Source organism: Eutrigla gurnardus (assembly GCF_963514095.1).
Source record: "Eutrigla gurnardus genome assembly, chromosome: 12".
Classification (NCBI taxonomy): Eukaryota; Metazoa; Chordata; class Actinopteri; order Perciformes; family Triglidae; genus Eutrigla; species Eutrigla gurnardus.
The window spans coordinates 8,399,472-8,420,014 of NC_139926.1; the positions used below are offsets into that span (position 1 = coordinate 8,399,472).

The 20,543-nt window shown below is 43.1% G+C and overlaps 1 protein-coding gene across 3 annotated transcripts in view; it reads left to right on the forward strand.

Annotated features, from left to right (window-relative positions):
- satb2 (SATB homeobox 2) overlaps positions 1-20,543 on the forward strand; it is a 44,361-nt gene that overhangs the window by 9,778 nt on the left and 14,040 nt on the right. For 2 of the 3 annotated variants that reach the window (XM_084023430.1, XM_084023431.1), the window contains exons 3-11: positions 3,641-3,826; positions 12,250-12,376; positions 13,527-13,650; positions 14,334-14,436; positions 15,180-15,230; positions 15,312-15,898; positions 16,859-17,071; positions 17,755-17,841; positions 18,581-18,733. In XM_084023430.1, coding sequence (XP_083879556.1) covers positions 3,641-3,826; positions 12,250-12,376; positions 13,527-13,650; positions 14,334-14,436; positions 15,180-15,230; positions 15,312-15,898; positions 16,859-17,071; positions 17,755-17,841; positions 18,581-18,733 — 1,631 coding nt within the window. The remainder of the gene's footprint in view (positions 1-3,640; positions 3,827-12,249; positions 12,377-13,526; positions 13,651-14,333; positions 14,437-15,179; positions 15,231-15,311; positions 15,899-16,858; positions 17,072-17,754; positions 17,842-18,580; positions 18,734-20,543) is intronic. The other variant, XM_084023432.1, reaches the window with a different exon arrangement.

Genomic DNA, 20,543 nt, shown 5'->3' on the forward strand with positions numbered 1-20,543 from the left:
TAAAAAAACAAAGTAATCATTTATTTCCAAATTGTACACATCATTGGATTCTTGCAGAGATGGTGAAAGTTAGATGATGACGTCTCAGAACAGCTGTTGCCGTCCCACGCAGGTGTCCAAACCCAAAGACAGCTCCTGGCTCTGCGTTGAGCCACATCCTGGCCGCGAGTGGAGTTTGGCTCAACGCTGCATCGTAGCGTGGCAGCGCTGCCGGGAGAACCAGAGCTGTTCCTGGACTGTTAATCTATAAGCCTGGGGGGAACTATAAGACAGGCTCACCAAATAAAGGAGATTGCTCCGTATAAACAAGATTTATTCAACTCGCTTTTATCGATTCCTGCGTTCATTGTGAGAGTTGTTTCTTGGTTACGTGTGTGTACTTCTGCCTCTATGGGTGTTCGTATCGCTGTGTGTTTGCAGTCTCAACATGTTCCTCAAATTTAGAAAGATATAATAATATATTCTATTATTTTTTCAAAACACTACTGACGTAAATTATTTTTAACATTTGATGCTGCAATGATTTAAGCACTGCACCATTTAATATTCTGTTGTTTTTTTACAAATGTGCCCAAAACGTTCATCCTTGACTATTTCTACAAAACTCTGGGATCTTTGCTAGAATATGAAAGATACATATATGTGGGTTTGAAGCTGCACATTAGGAGTTAGTAAAGATGAACCTGTCTGTGGTTGTGGAGCTCAGGTTTGACCACAGTAAGAGAAGCAATGTGCTGAAGTGAGAGAATGAATGAATGTTGAAATGCAAGGAAAAAGAAGGAGAAGAAACATTTGTGTGTGCGTGGAGGGAGGGACGGAGAGAGGAAGGGGTTTCCTGAACGGATGGTTGGCCTGTAATAATGACGGGTTGCCTTTGAAGACAGGAAACTCGACGTGTCTCCTCCAAACCACACTGCTGCCACGAGGAGGGGGACATGCACACACACACACACACACACACACACATGGAGAGAGAGAGAGAGAGAGAGAGAGAGAGAGAGAGAGAGAGAGAGAGGGCAGCAGCAAACACAAACACACTATATGTCCACATTCACAAATGTCTACGCTGTGACACTCGCACCAAACAAATGCTGCCAAGACACTTACGCTCCTCACACACATACACACACACACACACACACCCATCTTATTTTAATATCCCCGTTCATTCATCCCCATACATATTAGAGGGATTAGAGGTTTTGAGGCAACATCACATCATCCAAACCAGATCACACACACAGCGGGCAAATCACAGGACACTGGATATAAGAGAAGACAGACTGAGGTGGAGACAGAGGGTAGAGCGCGATAGAGCCAGACAGGGAGAGAGAGAGGGAGCGCTGGTCGGAGGGAGCTGCTCTGTGTTGACAGTTATATTTCCCTGTTGGGGGAAATTCACTTACTTGAATTGGCACAGTGCTCCAGTGTGTAATTCACTCCATGAGAGCCTGGAGGACTGGGAGCAGAGTGATTAATGAGGAGGAAATAGAAATATAGGAATTGACTGATTAAAACAACGGGTGGGATGGATCTGGGTGGGGGGCGGGCCGGGCGATACTGCATGCACCTCTATGGAGAAGCATGCGTGTGTGTGTGTGCTTGGTATTGTGTGGTATCCATGCGGTAAAACACATTGGCGTGCCCTGTATTATTAGTGCTGGGACGCTGCCTAATGCTCTCACTCCATCATTTCTTTAGAGGGCTTTTAATTAATTAGTTGACAGGTGGCCCAAAACCAAAAGCCTTTTAGGAAAAAGGTTTCTATTGAAGAGGAAGGATTGATATTAGTTCAGGGAGCCAAAAGGACACGGATGCTGGGAATCGGATAATTAATCTAACCAGATACTGGAAATACTGAGCAGGACGAACAAGTGCTTGTCTCGAGTTTTGTAATGTCCGGTTTCCCTAATGTCAGTGATGTAGGCGAGATGTCATGTAATAAACAAGTGCTGCTATGCTGATTATTAGCTCCTCATATGGCTCATCAGGCCGTCATTGAATAAATATTTGATAAAGCTGTGTGGTTATGAACTGCCGCTACAGTTGACAACGTGGATGATGAGGAATATGTTACCGATGTTACAGATTTCAGCTGTGAAACCTGGACATTCATTAATATCATTAGCTGAAATGTTGGTCACAATCAGGAATAAATAACATGGTGGTTAAATAGCTTATCCTTACCAGATAAAGGAGAGCGTTCATCATTTTTCCAATCATTTAAACTGACCTATAGATACATTTTTCTTTTTTTTCTCTGGGCACGCTAACTTGCACCAACATGCACTAAAACATGCACTAAAAGGCAGCCCGCAATGTAAACAAAGCACAGAGAATTCAAACAGATTCAAACACATACAGAAGTAGAGTCCATAGAGAACCTTTAACCACAGTGGCAGTCGGATCAGAATGAGTCATTTTTGTAAGGAAGGCGCTGGCAAATAAGATGGTCCCGATGAGATGATTGCATCACTCGATGAGGACAACCACCTGCATCGTCATTTCGGTCCCAGCCTGACGAAGACTCATAATGAGCCATATTTAAATTCTCTCTGGCTTTACTTGAATCTGTTTACGTGAATAAAGTTTTCAAAAGCTTTTAGTCAAATACTTTGAAAGTATGTTAAGATCTGTGTGCGTGCCGTGCATGCTGCGATGGCTCGATGCAGACTTAAACTCATCTGGAGAATCTGGTTTTCACTAGACCCGAATTTGCATCTTTTGAGGAAAGCTCACAGTATTGTGTAAATTCATATGCCTCAGCATTGTTAACTGCCTTAACATTTATACATACCTGCACTTTTGATTTAACTTGTATTTCAACTGTTATTTTCAACCTGTTATTGCTACGCTAATGAAAGTAGCAGTTGGTCTGTGTAGGTCTTGTGTATATTTGTATAATTTTTTACATATCTGTTCGGGGAGCTCTTATTATGACCACCTATCTACCATCGGCGTTAGATTAAATTCCTGGAACTGTCCACGTACAATGAACAGCACTGTTGCAGTCGATTTAAAAATGCATGTCATTAATTTAACATCCCTGGTTCATCCATCCATCCATCCATTTTCTACCGCTTATCCTGTATTTAGGGTCACGGGGGGGCTGGAGCCGATCCCAGCTGTCATTGGGCGAAGGCAGGGTACACCCTGGACAGGACGCCAGTCTATCACAGGGCCAACATGTAGAGACAAACAACCATTCACACTCACATTCACACCTACGGGCAATTTAGAGTCACCAATTAACCTATCCCCATCCTGCATGTCTTTGGACTGTGGGAGGAAGCCGGAGAACCCGGAGAGAACCCACGCTTACACGGGGAGAACATGCAAACTCCACACAGAAGGAACCCGGGCCGACCCGGGAATCGAACCCAGGACCCTCTTGCTGTGAGGCGAGAGTGCTACCCACTACACCACCGTGCAGCCCATCCCTGGTTCATTTAAGCTTATTAAGAACTTCGGGTGCAACATTCAACAGTGTAAAACCGAAAGGATGAAGTGATACCAAGCTTGACCCGTGATCCGCATGTCTGCTGTCTATGAGCGATAAACTATGAACAATAAAAGCCAGACATTAGAAATAATCTTTTTTGTTTTTCTCCTCTTCTTTTCCGGCTTTTGTCCTCCGCAGGTCTGATGATTCCGGTGTTTTGTGTGGTGGAGCAGGCGGACGGAGGCATTCAGACAGACGGATCTGAGGGAAGAGAGGAGCATGCAGAGTTTGTGCTGGTCAGGAAGGATATTCTCTTCTCTCAGCTGGTGGAGACGGCTCTGCTGGCCCTCGGCTACTCCCACAGCTCGGCAGCACAAGCCCACGGTCAGTCAGAGAGACACTGCACACACCAGTGATGTCATGTCTCTGCATTGTTTTCGGCCATTGATGCCTAAACGCCACGGTAGCATTAACGCCATGCTAATGCTACCGCAACGCTCTCACCAACAACTGATAAAACACTAACACTGCTGAGAAAGCACAAAGCAAATTCCCTCATGGGACCTTATTTCAGATAATAGTGTGCATCCTCGGGATTGTGCATCCAAACCTTTCTTTATGCTTATAATTCTGTCCCTGTCCTTAGGAACAGTTAGGAAAATACATTTCGGGAAATCACTGAGAATTTGACGAAAAAATGTATACCAGTCGTGTTTGTAAATGAAATACGAAGCTACAGCTAGTTAGCTTAGCATAGCATAAAAACAAGGAATGGTGAAGGAGTACAGTTGTAGAGGTGTATACACTTGTAGAGGTGTAGGAGTACAGTTGTAGAGGTGTATACACTTGTAGAGGTGTAGGAGTACAGTTGAAGAGGTGAATGTGTACAGTTGTAGAGGTGTAGGAGAGTACAGTTCTAGAGTTGTAGGATTACAGTTGTAGAGGTGCAGGAGAGTATAGTTGTAGAGGTGTAGGAGTACAGTTGTAGAGGTGTATACAGTTGTAGAGGTGTAGCTGAGTACAGTTGTAGAGGTGTATACAGTTGTAGAGGTGTAGGAGAGTACAGTTGTAGAGGTGTATACAGTTGTAGACGTGTAGGAGAGTACAGTTGTAGAGGTGTATACAGTTGTAGAGGTGTAGGAGAGTACAGTTGTAGAGGTGTAGCTGAGTACAGTTGTAGAGGTGTATACAGTTGTCGAGGTGTAGGAGAGTACAGTTGTAGAGGTGTATACAGTTGTAGATGTATATACACTTGTAGAGGTGTATTCAGTTGTAGAGGTGTAGGAGAGTACAGTTCTAGAGTTGTAGGATTACAGTTGTAGAGGTGTAGGAGATTACAGTTGTAGAGGTTTAGGAGTACAGTTGTAGCGGTGTAGGAGTACAGTTGTAGAGGTGTATACAGTTGTAGAGGTGTAGGAGTACAGTTGTAGAGGTTTAGGAGTACAGTTGTAGCAGTGTAGGAGTACAGTTGTAGAGGTGTATACAGTTGTAGAGGTGTAGGAGTACAGTTGTAGAGGTGTATACAGTTGTAGAGGTGTAGGAGTACAGTTGTAGAGGTTTAGGAGTACAGTTGTAGAGGTGTAGGAGTACAGTTGTAGAGGTGTATACAGTTGTAGAGGTGTAGGAGTACAGTTGTAGAGGTGTATACAGTTGTAGAGGTGAAGGAGTACAGTTTTAGAGGTGAAGGAGTACTGAAGGAAAAATTAAAAAGAAAGGAAACCAAATAGCTAGCTGAAGGGAAAAAGACATAGTTGTACAGATGACCAAATTTTTCAGCTTGGCAGAGAAATACAAAAGAACAGTATTCTTCAAATCCTGTTTCTCTACTTTCCTTTAAACAGCTAAATATCTGAGGTCAAGTCGACTGTATTTGTTAGTATGAAGAGGGTTTCATCAAGGCCATTATTAATAGCCATGATTTTCCAACCTCCAACCAAGTGTCTCTCACTGTGTAAACTGCGGTGCCACTGACTCAGAATTAAATACCGTGCAGCGGAGGGGTCAAGACTGTGAGGAGACGCTGCCTCTAATCAGCGGCCTGGGAAGAAAACTGGATGTGAGGTCGTCTATTTAGAGCAGACACTGTACTGTTATGGTGGCAATAAGCACAAGAATGTTTAAAAAACACAACCAAGACACAGACAGAGCCTGTAAAACTCATTAAAGACACAACAAAGAGCTGGACAGGAATGTCTCCGCACGGCAAAAATACATTGTGTGTGTGTGTGTGTGTGTGTGTACAGTATGTGTGAGAATGTTTATGAAGCGGAGGAAAAAGAAAAACTCTGTAATTTATTGCAGCACACATGGTAGTCATCTGCAACAGGACAGTGTCATTTACTGCTGTCTTTTCTCAAGTATGCAGAAAATGCCATCTGGGGAAGTTGCCTCACATCGATATAAAATGGTAACAAGAGAGCGACAGCGAGCAACAAGGCTGTTGCCATAGACTGCAAATGGTGGGAGATCCCCGTTCGTTTTTTCATCTCGCTCCACCAGGTCTCGTTCCAGTGAAGTGTGCAGCCGTGTTTTGAAACTGTGTGGGTTCTCCCCTTCCCGTGAAATCCCTTCACTGCCTCAAGGCCAACAGCTCTTATCTGGTCTGCAGCCCACTTAAACCAGGTTGTGTACTCTCGACCTTATAGGTACTAGAAATCTAGCTCTTGATATCCTGAGTTTAAACCTGAAGTCCGTCTTCAGTTAATCAGATTAATTAAATTAACTTAATTTGCTTCATAGACCCCGTTCCTGTGTTTCTGAATCACAAACGTGATTCTCTCTAAGACCGTGAGCGTGACAGAGAAATCAAACATGCAGGGAAACAGAGGACTGTCAATCTTTGGGAAGACAGACTTACTGTAAAGAGATGGAGAGACATGTCAATAATTGAGTTTCTGCTAACTGCAGCTAAAGGCTCACACCAGTGGTTAACAGCAGGCTAAACTGTTAGCAGCAGTTTCTCTCCATCTCTCCGGTAGGTTAGCCTTCCTTGTTAGCAGAGAGCTCACCGCTAAGGTGCAGCGGCCACGATGGCTACGGTTAGCAGATGGCTAAGCTAAAACTGTTAGCGACATTTTCTCTAGCTCGCTAGAGACTCGAATCGCTGATTATCATCTCAGAGGTATGCAATATAATTTCAACTTGGAGCCATACTCCCAGCAACACGGCAAGATAACATTCTCAGGTGACTTGTGTTTGCTTCCAGTCTTCCCGTTGTTTTGCCTCCAGCTGACATTGTGACATAATCATGACTTTGGCACTAATGACATTCTTTAAATTCCCTTTTTTCGCACATTATGTGGCAGATTTTCTTTGTTTGGGCGTTTTTTGAACTGCAGGCTGTTGAAGCAAGTTAGAAAAATAAACAGCACACAGATGCACAGTCCTACAGATATCCTAAGGTGATGGCTGACAATAGTCCGTTAAAGTGTACAGCGAGTGTTTGTTGCTTGTTTGTTGTTCTCTCTCTCTCTAAGTGTGTGTGTCTGTCGGCCTCATCAGTGTGTATGGAAAACAGCGAGCCACATTGGTCCCCGGTCCACATCAATGCACCACACCAGGGGCTTCAAAGGGAAGACTAAACAGGACATCACAACTCCACACAAACAAAACTCTGGGAATTGAGCACTGTTACAGTTTGTGTGTGGGTTTGTGTGCAAAATACACACACACACACACACACACACACACACACACACACACACACACACTTGTAAGCTCACACCCATGCAAGGATGCATTTGCTCACACTAAATTTCACATATACTCTGTGTGGAATACTGTGTATTCATGCAGTATCACAGACAAAACACACACACACAGACACACACACACCTCCCCCCAGCTTCTCTCAAATGAATACTTTTTTTGTTTTTTAAAACAAGCGTTTATGTTAAATGAATAATTTCTGGCTTAAATTATACATTTTTTCCCCTGCGGTCCACGACCAAAATTACACAGAGTCCCAGCTATTTTCTCCCTGTTTGAATTGTGTCCTGCATTTTTGCGTCCCAGCGGTGTATTTAAAGTCCCCGCCGAGGACCACGGCCTTTCTTTAATTAGCTTAGCCCAGTAATTAACTGGGAGATATTGTTTATTTCAATTATAAGGGTCTGAAGGCTTTTATAGAATGGATGGGAGCAGACCTGTACTTTACGGCTCCAGCCAATGAACAGTTAACGGTGGTCAGTGTGAGAGAGAGCATTGTTGCAGTGCCACGTCTGACAGGCCACAAAGGGTCACTGCTGCAGATCACGTCAGCACTTCACTGGACATCTGAGTTTAGACATTTTTTAAATTGCAGTTTAATTCTAGCCGCGTGCATTTTCCCTTATTTAGTCAGGCCATACTTAACTTTTGTATTCATTGCTGATACATTTATAAATCACAAACTGTCCATTATGAAGAATGTCTTTTCGGTTTCCAGGCTTGGCTGGTCTATATCCTCTTTATGTGTAAGCTGCTATTTTTTTCTCTTTAGGGCCCTGTTTAGTTCATCTTAAGGGATCCTTCTGGTTAATCAAAACTTCATTTTGGAGTTTTTGACATGAAATACTCAGCAAGTGCTGAGACCTGAGTGTGGCGACTTTGTTGAAAATAAGTCACACAGGGCCAAAAACTCAAAGGGCTAAAGGGCTACTCCTGAAATGTGGTAATGGAAGGTTAAAATTGAGGCTGCAGATAGCCTGAATTCAATCCCCAGTACACTTTAAGATCCTTCAAAAAAGGCTGGGACAAAAAATGGGCCCTGGGATTTTTGCCCACATTTTTGGCACATGTATCCACCTCCAGATTAAAAAAAAAATAAACGTTTTGCCCTGAAACTTCTCCCCTTTGCGCTTTGGTTTATCCAAGATGACGCCCTCATCAATAAGATTACATGATATCAGAGGCACAAAGAGAGGGGTTGGGGCCAATTATTACCATTTATTCACCGTAATTAGCCAAACCTGCTAGGAAATGGACTGCAGTCCCTTTGCTATTAGACGAGTATGCCTTCCTGTTTGTTCTGGTGTGTCACAGTTGATGTCACGGATACACTGGCAGGAAGCAGAGTTAATAAACCGGGAAATGTTAGCGGTTGCTTCTTTTATGTGTTTCTTATTCAGTCTCTCTTTTCTAACCGTCATACAACAGTTAGGGATTGTTGGAGCAGCCCAAAGACTAACAATGATGGTAACAATGAGTTTCATTTTGTTTCTGTCGAGTTTGAATGAAGTGTGTTTTACGACGATCAGTGAGCTTAAATGACTGTTGTGGCTTTGAGGAGAGCATGTTAATTGTATGTTTTGTACATTAATATCATTTTTTTAAACATGAATAATGCTTTTATCTATTATTATCTATTAACTTCAATGCCTGTCACATCGGAAAAGGGGAAGCATGTCCACCTTGGTGCCAATTTCCTGTCACTGCCGATCAGATCTGGAGCCAGTAAATAGCCGCAACTACTGAAGAGTCTCAGTACTGTTGTTCCTGCTTCTTCTTTTAAAATCTTCAATCAAATTACGTCTGCCCTTCGGTGTGTCGGCCTGGAGTCTCAGTGAAAAGCAACCAAGTGTATTTGGAGGACAAAATATTATTCTGTCACCCCAAAGATCCATTATAATCCTCCAGGACAGACTACCGTCTTGCATCAACGTGGTGGACTGTACTTGTCGTAGTTGTGTGTGTGTGGTAATGGTGTTCCTTTTCAGTTTCTGAAGTATTTTTAGATCACATTTTGTTGTTTTTTTAACAATCGATCTGATTGTCTGTTGTGTAGCCCGTCACACTTTGTTGTAGCGATGCTTCCTTGTTCTCTTATCTCAGCAATGGGCCTTGAGTTCCCCTTTTTTCAAACACACATACAGTTATAAACATTACCATTACTATTACTATTCATCAAAGTATGTTCTGTTAATTTGTCAGTCTGAACTTTTAAATGAAGTAAATTAATGGATTGGAATCCACCAGGTGGATACAAATGAACCACATGTTTTTTCCCAAACATGGAATGTACAATAAACCCTTCATAAAGTCTGCCTTGTTAGAAAGTTGCAGACTTATAAATATTTTGAATCAAGTGAGTATGACCATAACTTATGATAAGCCTGATCATAAGATCACAAGAGGAGTTCCTCAAGAACTTCCTGCAATGACTGTGATAGGGTTGAGTCAGGTGTATGGGGTTTCCCTCAGTGTGTGCCAGGGGTGGAAGCTGGAACCAGTTTGGAAGAGGCTCCGCATGCGTGTGCAGGCTGCTGCAACCATTAAGACTTAGACCAGCATGGGACAATGGGATTATTGTGTGTGTGTGTGTGTGTGTGTGTGTGTGTGTGTGTGTGTGTGTGTGTGTGTGTGTGTGTGTGTGTGTGTGTGTGTGTGTGTGTGTGTGTGTGAGTGCAAGCATTCATGCGTGCAAGACTGCAAGAGTGTTGATGAGAGGAGTCAGACGTCAGTGTGTGTTTGTGTATGGATTTGCGTTTGTGCGGATGGGCACACTCAGACATGAGCCAAGCCACCAGCCGGCCACATAAAAGCATGTCTCTGGGAGGTGGAATTTTAATGTGGAAATGGGAACAATGATTTCTACTTTTAAATGTGGACAAGAAGCAGAGCCCATTGAACAGCAGACCAAAAAATGATGGATCAATTATTAATGCATTTACCATCACACTGCGAGTGTGTGTGTGTGTGTGTGTGTGTGTGTGTGTGTGTGTGTGCTTGCATGCGAGCGGGTACATGTACATGTCCACTTCTCTGCGTGCTGTCATGTGTCCTCTGTGAGTTTATGTTTGTCTGCTTATTCACGCGTTTGCTTCCGCCCAACTTGGCATTAGGGAAATTGTTATGACTTATTTTCAGATGCTGCACACTGAGGATGAAGCCTGTTTCTGTGTGAGTGTGTGTATTTCTGTGTGTGTGTGTGTGTGTGTGTGTGTGTGTGTGTGTGTGTGTGTGTGTGTGTGTGAGAAAGAGACAGAGACAGAAGAAATAAGAGAAACAAAGACGGGACTTGCTCATAAAATGATCTGAGTATTTTCTTCCATCTCTTTAAAATGCATTTCATTACGTCTTCCCTTACAAGAAAAACACACGGACTCTTTCACGTGTGAATCTCATGCCGTCACGTGTTCAGTGTTTTTGTTCCACATGATAATGTCACACACTTTAGCACATAAATGTAAAAATTTAGTTTTAAATGCTAAATTGCATTTTCCTTTACCATGTTTTAACGTCTTGAAACCATGTGTGTATATATACATTTTTTACATGTGAATGTATGCTCCACATGTGATTATTATGTAAAAACGTTTCTAACTCTTATTCTCTTTTTGGATCAGCTGTTTTTCTCGCATAAAGGCGACGTTGCTCCCCGTATAGAGAAAAAAACTAAGCTTTCTGATTGACAACAAAGTTTTTATGCAGCCCAGATGAGCTAAAAATAATCGTACAATGCAGCTATCTGGTTCAGTTTGGGTGCATCGTCATGGTGGTCTCAGGTTCCTCTGGGGTTCTTCCCCCGCCCTGAGGGGCTCAAGTCCATTCAGTTCATAGTGGATTAAATGATGCTCCGCCTGTACGGCCAGATAATTAACAACACAGCTCGGCCTGACGGGAATCAAAGATATAGCTGAGATAGAAACACCGTGGAGGAGAACAAAAAGGGAGAGAGATCAGAAGGGTCTGACAAGAGGAGGAAAAGGAGAGAGGGAGTTATGGGGGGAGGGGAGGTGGGAGGGGGAGAGAGAGAGAGAGAGAGAGAGAGAGAGAGAGAGAGAGAGAGAGAGAGAGAGAGAGAGAGAGAGAGAGACTTCTCAGGACCCGTCTGGATCTCATTTAGAGGATAGTAATGCGATTAGCTTTGTTTAGTTTTCACAGCTCCAGCCAGTCCCCATGAAAGACCTCTGTGACTGTGTGTTTGAGTGTGTGAACACGTGTGTGTGTGTGTGTGTGTGTGTGTGTGTGTGTGTGTGTGTGTGTGTGTGTGTGTAGTATGACTTTTCTATCCTTATATTCTTCTTAAAGAGATTCAACTAGAGATATTTACATATGAAGTCACTGTGGAATAAAAGCAAGAACTAATCCACGAACAGACAAAAAGCTTGACTTTTTGGTTGAATATCAGCCAGGGTGGTTTATCAGAAATATTTCATTCTAATGAGGGAAGAACAAAATATAGTTCAATACTCCTTGTATATTACATTTTGCATCTATTAAAAAAAACAGCATATGAAAACCAGAGATTAATACAGCAAAAAGGGATCCTTGAGTGAAGATTTATGGCTGGACGTAACCTCAAACGTAAACCGGGCTTCCATTATACAACGAGGACGTGGGCTCGTTTCTGTGTGTTCTGTGGGATTGTTCCTTTTTTCTAAAGAGGTACTAAAAAAACTTTTAGGTGTCTCCAACAACCTTCACCAGAATCTCCACAGACGTGTCTGTTGGAGGATAAACGTCGCTTACCGACGCAGAACTTGAGTTTGCAGGTTTTATTGTAGCAGCTGGGCTGATTTTATGTGACTGGAAGAGCCCACATAGACCAACTGATGACGGAGACTGCCGGGGTAAATAACGTCCACACAGAAACCAGCCAAATCTGGTATCATTTTATGGCCTACGTCACGGGGGCAACGCTTTACTGACGTTATGAGGAACAGAATATTAGATTCTTTTTCACCACCCTTTTCTTTTATTTCGCTGTCTATTGCATTGCCCCCTTCTTTTTCATCCCTTCTTTTATTTTGCCATGTCACATTCGTTCTGTATGTATTGTTATATAATGTGAAAATGGAATAATTAATCCAAATGTCTCTGTCCAGGCATCATCAAGGTGGGAAGGTGGAACCCTCTGCCCATCCACTTCCTGACTGACGCACCGGAAGCTACGGTTGCCGACATGTTGATGGAGGTCTATCACATGGTCACACTACGCATCCAGCTGCAAAGGTCCGACTGAGTTCTGCTCACACTCTTCCAGACAGAATTGCAATCTAGAATAGCTCATCGACCCAAGGTAGATTTAGATTTACATTTAAATCGTGTGCAGCGTTTCAGAGTAAGAAGGTGTAGATCTCTGTGAAAAGAGGAAAGCGCACCCATATCTTGTGTTGTGTGTGCGGTTACAGTGAATCAGACACGTCATAGACGGCGGCCGGCTGACGTCGTGGCAGCTGATCGCAGTTCAAGAATGTACCGTATCTATCAAATTTACTACAGCAACAATGAATGATCTATTATCTGTCTCCGTCCGCGTGCCAGGAACTCTGAAAAAAACATCTTGATGGACAGATAAACTCCAGATGCGACGCTTATTATTGTTTTTGTTTAGGAACATACCAGCCAGGTTTATTTATGTGTTTACGTGTGTAGCCATGGCGATAGCAGAGCCTTGGCACACATGCTCAGAGTCAAAATGATTCATTTGAGGTTAAAATGAAATTAAAACAGGAAGATTATGCGAAGACAGGTTTAAACAGGAAGAAGTGGCTTTGAGGTTGAGGTCAATGTTTGAGAAATTAGTGGGGTTGGGGTTATATTTGGGATTAAAGGAAAAGTTAGATATCACATGCCTGTGTGGTGAATATGAAGCTGCGGACAGTTAGCTTAGCTTAGCATAAAGACTGGCACATCATATCTTGTTTGTGCAAAACAAAGAAAGAAATGTGATTCTAAAACCACTCAACTCAGCTAAAAATATGTCCAAAAAGTGGAGATGATAAATCATAGGAGAGTTTAAAAAGGGAAATAGAAGAGAGAAGGAAAAATAATTACAAACAGTAAACATTCTCTACACCAAATTCACCCTTTTATGTATTTATTTTGTCACCTTCGGACAAACTGAGAAGGCTCGCTGTTTCCCTCCATTTCCAGTCTGTATGCTAAACTAAGCTAACAGTACCATCATATTCACTGTAAAAGACATGAGAGTGGTATCAGCCTTCTTCTCTGTCTCTCTGCAATAAATAGAAAGCACATTTCCCTAAATGTCCAACTATTACTATGTGACTGTTGAACTGTTCATGTTTATTCCTTCTGTGTTTCGACTCATCAGCCCAAAGGTGTAACTGACTCCTGTGTGTGCTTCTGGCCCTTGTAGTTATTCAAAGCTGGAGGATCTGCCCTGTGAGCAGTGGAACCACGCGACCGTCAGGAACGCCCTCAAGGAGCTGCTGAAGGAAATGAACCAAAGCACTCTGGCCAAAGAGTGTCCTCTGTCACAGGTACGGACAGGATGCTGCCACACGGCAACACGTATACCTCACGTTCACTTCAACAATCCTTTGTATTGACTCTTTAAGCCCGTCTTTACAAGAGTCAGTCTCTTTTCACTGATGAGAGGCTCACACTTGTTTGCATTGGTGCGTTCTAATAATCCTAACTAAGACTCCAGTCATGAGAAAGACTTTTTAGAATGAATCCTACATGCTTTGTGTTAAATATTGCTCAATTGAATCAAACTCCATCCCACAAAATCAAACACTGTCTCCTCAATCACGTTCAACTCCCGAGCTGCATGTTCAGCCCTCTCTCCTGGTCTCATAATGCCTGCTGTGTGAGATTTATGTGTGTGTGTGTGTGTTATTGTGCATACTGTGTTTAAATGCAGCTCTGGTGGGGGTGTTGATCGCAGCATCAATTGCAAGCATGTGTGTGTGTGTGTGTGTGTGTGTGTGTGTGTTTGTGTGTGTGTGTGTTTGTGTGTGTGTGTGTGTGTGTGTGTGTGTGTGTGTGACTGGAGATTCTCTCTCTGTACTGGCTCTAGTTTCCATGGGAGGCTTCCAATCATGATGAGTGTTTGTCCATTTCTATTGTGTGTTTACGTGAGCATGCCATGAGGTTCTTGCGTGAGTGGAAGCACATCATGTTGGTTATTAATTATCTTTCTCTCCTCTCTTTCTCTCAGAGTATGATTTCCTCCATAGTGAACAGTTCCTACTATGCCAACGTCTCCACTGCCAAATGCCAGGAGTTTGGTCGTTGGTACAAGAAGTATAAGAAAGTCAGAGGTGAGCTGATGGTCCAACGTCTTCTAATGCTCCTACAGTTATCTTAACCAGATAATCTACGATCAATATGGTGGACAGATGAACATGTCAATCCAGTTTAAAAACCTCTTTGTGAGATGGTAATCCAGGGGGTCGCATCATGATCCTGGAGAAGGAAAATATTGTGGATATATTGTACAATTATACCCCCAAAAATGATTCCAATTAAACAATCTGAGAAGGGAAAAATCCCCTTTCTGAACTTATTACCTTGTAAACTAGATTTATTGGCTACAGAACTTCCTCGTGGAACCACAAACCTTCCATAATGTTCACCTCCTCAGAAATGCAACTAAACGTCAGGATTACGGTGGCTGCCAGTGTTTTTTTTTTGGAGATTGTTAATACGTTAGGAAGTTGAAGACACACAGATCAACACACACACATAAACACAGCGACAGTCAGCGGTCTCCTGGTTAAGAGACGAGGCGGTGCGTAGGCAGTCGCTCTATATCGTAACATAAATAAAAGAAGTAAACACGTTTAACTAGAGAATATAATTAATATGCGGTGGCTTGATAAAACATGCTGCAGGGGTTCTTTTCAACGGGTGAAATCCAACACTGCACTATAAATCAAAACCTATGCTGTAGTACGTGACTCCTTCCATCATATGAACCCAGCTTCAGACATGAAGGAGGGAAACACATATGGAACCACTGATACAGACTAATCATGTCTATCTGCTGTGTTTGGCTGAGCAGTAGATTACCTGGAGAAGATGTGGTCTGGACGAGACGCCGCCGACATCAAAAGTAAGGACTCTTGTCTCTCTTTCTGACTCTACATGTGAAGGTGTTTGTCTGACCATGCTCACCGTGTCTTCTCCTCTCCAGTCGAGAGAGACAACATGGCCGACTTCTGTGTCATAGGCCAGAGACCTCCTCCTCCTCACCTGGCCGGCCTGTCTCAACTCAGTCACCTGGGAGCCGGCAGTCCGCTGCTCAAGGCGGTGTCCGGAGACCTGCAGTCGCCCTCCCAGCCACCTCAGCAGCCTCCTCTTCTCCAACAACAGCCCTCGCCCCATGGCCCCCTCCACCACAGCCCTCCTCTCCGCACTGGCCAGGTGCCTCCTCAACCCCCGCCGCCCCCGCCTGGCGCCCTGCTGGGTCCAGGTGGGCTGCTCTCCCCTCAACTCTCCCCGCAGCTGGTGCGCCAGCAGCTCGCCATGGCCCACCTCATCAACCAGCAGCTAGCCGTTAGCCGCCTGCTGGCCCATCAGCACCCCCAGACCATCAACCAGCAGTTCCTCAACCACCCGCCCATCCCTCGGGGTTCCTCCAAAGGCGGTGGCGACCATCCTGGGAGCAACCCCTCAGCCGCTGAGGTCTCCTGTGAAATCTACCAGCAGGTCAGAGACGAGCTGAAGAGAGCTAGTGTCTCCCAGGCCGTGTTCGCCCGTGTGGCTTTCAACCGCACACAGGTAGGAAAACAGGACAGACTGGTCAAGAAGGTTAGGAGATAGTTGGGGAAAGTGTGGGGGTGGAATGGAAGAGGAGAAGCAAGGTGACGCATCCAGGATGAGAGAGGGAAGCTTATACAAGCATGGAGATAATCTGAATATTAATGTGTATCATCCTATGGCGGCATTGAGTCAGGCTAGACCCAAATATCCCTTATGGAGCTACAGTTTCTCAGACTATACGGATCACAGTTCTCCACATCAGCTCAGGTGAGAAGAGATAATTAGCGCATTTGATAGAAATACATAGAAACTGGTGTTACTGACTCATTTCTCACACATCATTGGGCTAATTCTGTGGTCACCCACCTTGTGGTATTTGCGGTGGGATTAGCGCGCTGGGTCGTTGAGTTTGCTTCGCCGCCCTCGCAGCAGCACAAACACCTGATGCATTCAGAATGTGCTAAACTGGTTACCACACGCCCCATTAGATCAATGTAAGGGAGGCGGCTCATAAACCTGTTGGATTAGAGGCCAGGTGTGTTTTTTGCATGTATACAAGAGTATGTTTTTGTGTATGTCTGTATGTATAACTGTGGGTTTATCACTATTAATGGAGGAAATAATCAGCAGATGAATCCATAATGAAAATGTAATCATTGTTTAATAGTAAATAAAATAATAATAGTAATAAATAAAATATGCCCCACCTCATGACTAATAACAATCTAATGATATAATAGTATAACAGTCACAGGGGACATTTGACTGCATTCACTACATTTTCTTAATTACATTTTATAAGAATGATTTATACTTGAAATGACATATTTTTAATGTTTGCACCATTTACACTACAGTGTTTTCTTTACATGTTGTAAAAGCTTTTCCAACACTGAGAGCTCAGAACGGTTGGATAAAGTCAGAAATGTTACAGTGTGTGTGAGGTAAAGAGTGTAAATGTGCCTCTTCCCCATCCAGGGCTTGCTGTCAGAGATCCTGCGGAAGGAGGAGGACCCTCGCACAGCCTCGCAGTCTCTGCTGGTGAATCTGAAAGCAATGCAGAACTTCCTCAACCTGGCTGAGAGCGAGAGAGACCGGATCTACCAGGAGGAGAGAGAGCGCACCATGAACCCTTCAGTCGGCCTTCCAGCCTCCAACTCCTCCAACCCCGGCCCCCCACGCCTCTCCCAGGTTGGTGTTCCACGTATTCAGGGTCGGGTCGGATTAGTCAGTGACTGGATACAAATCACATGGCAATTTTTGTCATTAGTATCCTTTAGTTTACCAAAACAATGAATCTAATCTTATACCTTTGCACTTCTTTACTATGTTTCATCTTCATAATAAAATCGATCTAGCCGCAAATAACATTGATTTTGCATAAATCAAATAAAAGTACCCTTACAAAACCAGTACTGGCGCAAAATACACGTGTACTGTGCATCATTTTGTTGCTGCTGTTTTTAATCAAAGACCTCATGGGGGATTTTTGCTCTGGTAATGTAAGACTGAAAATATTCATCCTCCATTGTCAATGTAAATGAAAAGGAATAAAAACTCCATTAGCCATAAATCATAATTAAAAAAACTTTGACTTGCTTTGATTAGAACATATTTGTCATTTAAAAAGGATCAAATTCAAATTACCCTCACTAAAACATGCTGGTTTACATTTATATTTTATATTAAAATGCTTGCACATTTTTCCAAATGTAATCTGAATTGATTTTTTTTTTTTTATATAATCTGATCAATGCTTAGCATGTCGTGAGTGGAGCCGTCAGTGTGTTGTTGATATTTGAATGATGAGTCATCATATTGATGCAAACATCCGATTGTAACTTGCCGTGTGTCTTGCATGTGTGTGTGCATAGAAAGTGTGGGAGAGGAGCTTGGATGACCAGATAACCCCTGATACCTGGGCCTCCATCTGGAAGAACAAGACTAAGATCTCCAACTCTGTGAGTTATCTGCAATCTCTGACTTGCCCTCACACAGCAGACTGCAGCACGTCATGCAGAGCATCTTAAAACCTTAAACAAATCCCATTTATAATGGAAAAGCGTCTTCAAAGTCGCCACCGGAGCATATTGTAAACATAAAGGACATTATGCACTATTTGGACATCTCTTTCCATGTGCACATAACAATTCGGCAACAGCCAGTGATAAGATGTTCCCTCTGATGTCAGGGGCAAATGCCCATTCATGGCTGTGGGTGAATTTGTGTGCGATTCTTATTATGTCTATGTAAAATAATCTCAGCATCGTTTACACTGAGGGAATGTAAGCTAGCTGGTCCGTACATGTCTTGCGGACGACTTCAAACACTGTGTATACAAGCGTCCCGAGAGCCAATACATGTTCGTTCAAACAGAAACAACAAAGAAAGACAAAAGAGAAGGACTTAATGACTTTGATCTGTAAACAAAATTCATGTGGAGACGTGCGCTGCAGATGTGCAGCTGATGCTCGCACAGCGACGTCTGTTCTCAGAGCAGCTCGGCCCGATCATCAGCTGATAACCTTTCCTCATATGTTTACACATGATTTGCTTTAGTGGGTAAATCTCTTAGAAATATATTCTTAATGATATTTCCTGTCTTTGTCAGATGTATCTGATAGTGTCTCCTCGTTAAACAGGAACCATTCTTTTTCTTCGTACTCTGTATTGCATCATCATGTGGATCCTCTCTTGCAGCCGAAGCCGTCGTGCCCGCTCCCCGACCTCCCGCTGAAGCTGGAGTCGCTGGTCAACATTACGTCAGGCATCTACGACGAAATTCAGCAGGAGATGAAGAGAGCCAAAGTGTCCCAAGCTCTGTTCGCCAAGGTGGCCGCCAACAAGAGCCAGGTGAGGAAAGAAGCCACAGACGTCTTGCATCTAAAATGAACCTTTTTATCCCCAGAGCAAGTCAAGACAGTAAAATATGATAAATATCTATATCAAAACAGCTTTGAAAAGCTAAAAAGAAATAACTTGGGGGCGTTCGAAGCCAAAACACACTGCAGAGACCAGAGCTGGAGGGTTGCCACCGGTTACCCGCTCAGTCATCAGCTGTATCACCTGCCAGACGCATGACGTACAGCCCTCCATTGTTTGGTCTTCTCGGCGCGAGGTGCAGTGCAGTACCAGAGCTATTTTAATTTAATTTTATTCATTTCTCTATTAATTATCTGAAGTATTAAACATATTCTTTGACTGTGAACACATGCTAACTTCTATCGGACATCGAGTCAATCGACTTATTAAATGTGTAGCTTCATGTTCTCATTGTTTCAATATTTTACTCCGGCTTCTCTGCATTTATTAGTGGACCTTTTAAATAGTAATTTCACTCCAAGCACATAAAAAATAGGGCTGTACCAAATGTGAGATTGCTGCTAGGTCTGCTACGGGAGAGTGTACGAGGGTAAACAGTGGATTGAAGATTAATGTTTTGATAGATAAATACATATTGGGACTTTATTGTAAATTACTACATCTATCTTTTAAAAAGAAAATCATGATATAAATCATGATATAAAATATGAGAACATATTTCCAACATAATCCAAAAATGTAAAAACAAAAGAGATACATTTCTGTTTTTTACTTTAATTCATAACTTTAACAATGGCTGTGTATCTTTTGATAACTAACTCTTTAAATTAATTAATTTCATAAACGTAATACAACAGAAAGGAGAGAAATATAAATCATTGAAATGAAAAAGCAAATGCTAATAATGCTGATATATTACATTTAAGAAACTCGTCCAGCTGTTAGCCACTTGAATCTCCACCACCTTCCCATGTTCCATGTTTGCACCGTACAACTTCTGTCCTCCGCTGCTTGTAGATACATAAACAAGGATACAGCAAACAAACAAGGAACTTGAGAGGAGACGCATGCTTGTTTCTCTCCTCATGCCAAAGCAGAGGTTGGCTGTGAAAGAAACTTAAGGATTCAATTTCAAAAATCTTCCATCTGAAAGACCCAATATTGATATAAAAGAGAGTAAAACCCACAAGAGCGTAATCCCTTCATTTATGGATCTCATCCATTCAAACGTGTGGCTATGCATCAGCAGGTGTAAGCGTGAGAAGGGTAATACGTGGAGATGTGTGCATCGTGTGAGTACAGTGCATGCATGCCTGTGTGTGTGTGTGTGTGTGTGTGTGTGTGCAGTTGGCAAGGTCCCCCAGGTTGGTGGGTCTGGGGGTGGCTGAGGGTCATGGCTCAGTGCACCCATCTGCTGCAGCTGGCCACAAGGACGGGGAGAGAGGAAGAGAGAGATGATCAGGCTATTAGCGGTGCATGCTGCCCGAGGTGGCTGGTTGAACACAACAGCTGGTGTCACAAACTGAACCGTTCTAGCAGATATAATTGAATCTTCTCCATCTCTCCTTTCCCTCCATCTTCCTCTCCTATGTTCACCTCACACTCTGCACATTTCCAACTTTTTTCAGAGGGAACTGCTGCTTCAAAATCTGTTTATAAGACAGACATTATGGAAATAAGCAAACTGGCTGTCACCTTATATTGACTGTGCAGACCCCAGGATGGTATCACACCGCTCTAACTCTCACCAAGAGAAAGAAAAGAAGTGTATTTCCCCAAAATATGTACGTTTTCTTTAACCTCCACATCTCAACCTCTTCCTTCTCCACCTTTGTCTCCG